Raw genomic sequence first — 6,201 nt, 5'->3', positions numbered from 1 at the left:
AGGCATCTACTGTATCTAGCTATCTCTGCCCCCCTTCCCTCGAAAATCTTGCGGTAACATTTCACGCAACTTTACCCTGCAAGAAAAAGATACCTCCTCCCCTTGCCCAAACGGTAAATATCATACCCAGTATCAGCACCAGATACCAGTAGTCTCTACGGAGCAATACGCTCGCTGCCGCGGAAAGAAATGAGAATAGGTCGCTCCTACTGGCTAGTGGCTACGATGCTACGGGCTACCCACCATCAATTTCGCTGGCAGGGCGAAACTTAATTTTTCACCGCGTCTTTTTATCCTCCTCCGCTCGCCGCGGCTGTCTTTACTGCGCCGCGCCTCTCCATCGCATCTCTCTCCCCCCCCCTCCGTGTCTGCCTCCAAAAGAAAAACCAGCCTGGTTTCCCGAGCGCAGGCCGCAACCACCCCTCTTCCCCCGTAAAACCCAAGCCAACGCAGGCGAGGCCAAGCACCAACCGAGCAGAGCGCGCACGCACACGCACAGCGGAGACCAGCAGCTAGCTCCCAACTCGGCTCGAGCAATGCCGCCTCCATCCCGCTCCCTCGCTTCCCATCCTCCGCCCCATGAGCGCGACCAGCACTAGAGCCAAGGGAGCAGCACGGCGAGCGGCGGGGGTGCGATGGAGCTGGGCGGGGTGGTGATGGACGCGGGCGGCGGCGCGGCGGAGCTCGGTCTGCTCGTCGGCGGATCTAGCAGGCTGCTCAAGCACGGGCGGGGCAATGCGGCGGCGGGGGGCGAGGAGCACGGCTGGGGCGGCCGGGCGGCCAAGCAGGCCAGGACGGCCGCGGACGCGGCGGAGGCGGCCAAGGCGGCGGTCGCGCCGTTCCTGCTCGGGTCGTGCAGCCCCGGGCACGGCGGGGAGCAGATGCTCAGCTTCTCGTCCGCAGCGGCGTCCTCGTGCGCATCCACCGCCGCCGTTGCCGCTGCGGCGGCGGCCGTGGCAGCTGACGGCGCGATGCCGCTCTACTACGGAACCCCGGCTTCTTGCTCAGGTGAGCGAGGTGGTGTCATGGGGTGCATGGTCTCACCGATGGTGTGGTGGTGGTGGTGCAAGCTGCAAAGCCTCTTTTCTGTTGCTTGTGTGATTGGATTTGCTGATTGAAAAGCTTGCTATCTATACTCCTTTTCGAGTATTATTGCTTTCTATCTTTGCACCTTGGAATGGTAGCTACAGATTTATTTTTACCATTTTTCTTTCCTCTTTTGCTTTCTCCTCCGGTGCTCATACCAGAAATGGAGCTGATTTGATTTGAGCTCTCTCCCGTTTTCTTTCTATACTCATTTATTTTTCTCACTTCAGATGCTTTGTTCTTTCAGTTTGGATTCGGAAGTTCTTCATAACAAGTTGGCTCTTTTAAGCTGCCAATGATTTCTTATAGGTTTTTTCTTTTGCATTTTATGGCTTACCTTGATTAGATCAGTGACTGGAAAGAGTTCATCTGCTGAAAAAAGGATTCATTTTAATATTGTTTAAATAAGCTTTATTGAATCATTCGTGATGTGTACCGAGATAAGTTCGCACTTCTTTTTTGCTGACATCCACCAACGCTTTCTTGTCCTCAACGGTGCGATCGTGGGGATTCCTTTTTGTCATGCCGTCTGCTAATAATATTACTAAAATAGAGGGGGGAAATGGTGTGATCTTCCTCCGGCACTGTCTCCACTTCTCTCACTCAAAAAACTTGAAAAAAAGGAACAGTTAAAAATATTAAAGCATGCAAGAAAGTCTCAAGAAAAACAATGGAGCATGGCGATTCAAGCTTGCTGTAGAGACCCAGCTGTGTGATTCTGGGGCGGCTTTTTATGGAGTTTACCTATGAATCTGTGCAGCTTATCAGGTTTCTGATCCTTGCAGCTAGCACTCTGTTCCAGATTTTTGTGTCTTTTGCTCGCCTTTATCCTGCCCTAGGATTGTGTTTGGGAAACGCATGCATCTCGGTAGTCATCTGTAGGAAGCGGTACATGTTTTTGGCTGTGCCTTGTTGGCTTTCACTGCTCTGTTGCTCATCTCTAACCCTGCCTGCCTGTTTCCTCCCCGCAGGATTGAGCTCAGTGAGCTTGAGCAGCAGCATGCAGGGGGCAATGGCCCGGGTGAGGGGCCCCTTCACGCCGTCCCAGTGGATCGAGCTGGAGCACCAGGCCCTGATCTACAAGTACCTGGCTGCCAATAGCCCCATACCTCCCAGCCTCCTCGTCCCCATCAGGAGCAGCATCGCGTCGTCTCCCTACCCGCCTTCCTACTTCGGCACGAGCGCATGTAAGCCAAGAAAGAGAGGAACAAAAGCAAAGCGGCCGAGTGCTTTCTGGGCTCGTTAGCTTCAGTTCCATCATGCACATCGATATGATAAAAGTCGTGTTGATTCGTTCCTTTTTCCCGAATCTTGATTGGCGCTGCTGCGTGTTGCCACAGTGGGGTGGGGGTCTTTCCAGCTGGGCTACTCCGGCAATGCGGATCTGGAGCCCGGGCGGTGCCGCCGGACGGACGGCAAGAAATGGCGGTGCTCCAGGGACGCCGTCGCCGACCAGAAGTACTGCGAGCGACATATGAACCGGGGACGCCATCGTTCAAGAAAGCATGTGGAAGGCCAGCCTGGCCATGCCGCGAAAGCGATGTCCGCGGCGGTGGCGGCTGCCGCTGCCACCCAGCCTACTGCTCTGGCTGCCTCCGGCGCCGGAGCTACTGCCGCTGGCCTCACTGTCAGTCAGCACCAGCAGCCAGTGAAGAGCTATGCCGCGGGTGCGACTGATCCTTGCTCTCTTCAATATAACAGGTACAATCTGCAGCTCCTTGGATGGTTGATCTGTAGCATGCTCGCAATGCTTTAACACTGCATCGGATTTGTTCAGTTTTGCTCTTGCTAATCTGGTTATGCAGGGGCTTTCTGCGTGTTTTTTGGTTGAAAACGAATGTAGTAGTCCGACAGTGTAGTTATGCATGAGAGCTTTGCTGCTAATCTGTTTCATTGTAGATTACAATTCCTATTTCCACTAGAACCAAATATTCTTTCTTTATGGTGAATACGATGCTAGTTCAAGTAGTATTAGGAGTGAGATTTTCAAAGATGTCAGTATGTCATAAGCACTGAAGCTGCAGTTATTCCATGATATTTTGCTAACTACTCTGTAATCCTCTTCTCTAATAATTTCTGCAGGGAACTGGTGAACAAACAGAATGAGAATGATAACATGCAGGACTCTGACAATCTCTCCATGCTGACATCTATGAACACAAGAAACCCGGGCAGCCTGTTTCCATTCTCAAAACAAAATAATCCTTTCGAAGTGACCAGCTCAAGACCAGAGTTTGGCCTTGTCTCATCAGATTCATTGATGAGCTCTCCTCATAGTTCCTTGGAGAATGTCAATGTGCTCAGCTCGCAAAGTCTGAATGAAAACCAGAGTTCAGCTTCCCTGCAACATTTTGTGGATTGGCCCAGGACACCTGCACAGGGAGGTCTTTCATGGGCCGATGCTGAAGACATGCAAGCTCAGAGATCACAGCTCTCAATATCTGCTCCAATGGCGTCTTCTGAGCTATCGTCGGCTTCCACATCTCCGATTCAGGAGAAGCTAATGCTGTCTCCACTTAAGCTGAGCCGCGAGTATAGTCCAATTGGGCTAAGCATTGCAGCAAGCAGAGATGAAGTTAGCCAGTTAGAAGCAAACTGGGCAACGATGTTCCGTGATTCTTCGATGGGTGGGCCATTGGGGGAGGTTTTAACCAAGAACAGTAACGCCGAAGCAAGGCACTGCCTGCCAGCGCCTCTGAACCTTCTAACCGACTGCTGGGATTCAAGCCCCGGGATGGAGTCATCCCCCGTGGGAGTTCTGCAGAAGACCACCTTCGGATCAGTCTCCAGCAGCACCGGAAGCAGCCCTAGAATGGAGAACCATGGTGCCTATGATGGTATCAGCAACCTGCGGGATGATCTCGGTTCAATTGTAGTAAACCATCCGAGCATCCGCCTAATGTGAGATTCTGACCATGAAAATCTGCAACAAGAGGCAGGCATGAGGAAACAGATGAGCCAGCTTTAGCTTGTTACATATCGATATGGTAAATCCATAGTCTTGTAGTTTGTCATTTGAGACTGATCCCAACCTGTTTTGCCATTTTCAGCTCTCTTTCTGCCCCCCCCCCCCCCCCCCCTTTTTTTTTTTCTTTTTAACTTGGCTTTGTAAGCTGTAACTTTCACCTTCCTCGGATCGTGAAGTGCTGCAATGTGTGGTGTGGATGGACTTGGTGCGCCGTTGTTGCATCTCATCTGATAATACTCAGTATTGCGACCATAGTTGCCAACCGTAGATGAATGCGATTATCGTCTTGATTGATCATAGTATCATACTGCTAAATATCTGTGTGCTCATTGTAGCATCGTTCAGTTGTACTATTTCATGAGGTTGTGAGATTGCATATTTCGATTCGAAATTTTACCAGGATCATATACTAGATGCTGTTTCCTGTCTGCCAATAATTGAGCATTCGCACTCGACGCACTCGCCCCCGTTGGCCCTAGCTGTGGTAAATGCTGGGCTACTATCTGTGCTCTGCATCTGTAGAAAGCATCCCAGAAACACTGAACTCACATTCAGAGAAAAAGAAAAGGAAGCTGAAACATCTCATTGCTCTCAGGAAAACTTGCACTGATCAATAAGCTTTGAACAACTAATACCAAGCGAATCAGACTTCGATGCTTGTCGCAGCAAGAAACTCCACTGTAGTTTGTAGCACAGCCCAAAGAAATAAATAAAAAGGTACTAAACAACTTCATTGCATCTGTAGCCTGCTCGAAGCGCCATTGATCGTTCTCTACTCCCGGCGCCGTATTGCAGCGCTCATCACGACGGCGGCAGCCGCTGCAGGAATACAATGATACGCTCCCAGGACCAGGGCCACACCAGCCTTTTTCCTCCGCCCTCCGGCCGCTCGCTGCCACCGGCCGGCCGGCCTGCAAAAGGGCCGCCCCTATTCGCTCGCCCAGCCCCGCGCTGCAGCAACAGGAACCCGATGTTCATTGCATCCATCCATGTCCTGACGTCCATGCTCGCCTGATGCCTCCTCCCTCATCCGGCATCCATGACGGCCAGCCGGCGAGCACCGCTGCGTGTCGTCTCCCTTTTGATGATTCGCTGCACAGGACTACAGGAGGCGGACTGTAGGGCGAGGCGCTGGTGGGTGGTGGCGCTGCCTCCGCCTGCTCTGTGGTCACCGGCACCGGAAAAGGGCGTGTAGTGTAGCGCGCCAGTGGGAGTGCAGTGGCGGTTTCAGATTGATTGGGATGCGAGATGTTTCCGTCCTCCGAGATTGGAGCGGAGCTTGTTTGCTCATGGGATGCAGACTGATCGATCGATCCGCCGATGCGATGCTCGTTCCTGTTCCGTTGCTGCAGTTTTTTTTTTCTTTCTCTCCGTTTTTGTTCGGGGCTAATTGGAATGGGAGTGGAGAACTGTTTTGGTGTTTGCGTGCTTGGACTTGGAGGTATAGACGTCCATTCGGGCCGCCCGCTCGGCCCGCGCCCGGGCCCGCTGTTGTCGATAGGGCTGGACAAAAAACTCGTGGCTCGATAACTCGCTCGTTAGTGGCTCGGCTCGTTAGTGGCTCGCGAGCTGGCTCGAGCTGGCTCGTTTGGTTACCGAGCTAGAACACCGGCTCACGAGCCAGGCGAGCCAAAGCAGCAGCCCAGGCGGCAGGCGCCTAGCCACCAGCCCACCACAACAATGGCCCATAGAAAAGCCCACAAAGGAACCCTAAGTAAAACTGGACACCGCCCGGCCGCCCTCATCCGGCAGTCCAGCACTACCACGAGAGACCCCATCGTCCTCACGCCGCCGCCCCAAACTCCTCCCGCCTGCCGTGTCCGTCCTCTACTCCGCCGGCCTTCGCTCCGCCCCCATCCTCGACGCTCACGTGCCCCACGGCTCCGCCCTCCGCCCCCGCGGTGGCTCCGGCCGCCGCTACAGCTCTGCCCTCTGCCACGGGCCGTTGCGGCTCCGCTCTCCGCCCGCATGGAGGGAGTTGTTGTAGAGGAGGGAGCTCGCCGGTGCAGATCTGAGCAGGGGGCGGCGGGCCTCTGCTCCTGGCGGCAGGAGAAGGCAGGGGCGGCTCGAGCGGCGAGGAGAAGGCAGGGGCGGCCCGCCGCCGTCCTCCATGGCTCCGTCGTCCATGGGAGGTGAGAAGGAAGAGG

General features: G+C 54.0%; 1 protein-coding gene across 1 annotated transcript; it reads left to right on the top strand.

Moving 5' to 3' along the window:
- The first annotated feature begins 635 nt into the window (after window positions 1–635).
- Window positions 636–4,321, top strand: LOC120691763 (growth-regulating factor 6-like). Its single transcript, XM_039974950.1, has 4 exons — window positions 636–1,008; window positions 2,058–2,273; window positions 2,427–2,787; window positions 3,169–4,321. Exons 1-4 carry the CDS (start codon window positions 636–638, stop codon window positions 3,989–3,991), a joined length of 1,773 nt encoding a protein of 590 aa, XP_039830884.1. The 3' UTR covers window positions 3,992–4,321.
- Window positions 4,322–6,201: the final 1,880 nt, after the last annotated feature.

Source organism: Panicum virgatum, chromosome 9N (genome assembly GCF_016808335.1).
Source record: "Panicum virgatum strain AP13 chromosome 9N, P.virgatum_v5, whole genome shotgun sequence".
Classification (NCBI taxonomy): Eukaryota; Viridiplantae; Streptophyta; class Magnoliopsida; order Poales; family Poaceae; genus Panicum; species Panicum virgatum.
This window is presented reverse-complemented; position numbering and strand designations above follow the sequence as displayed.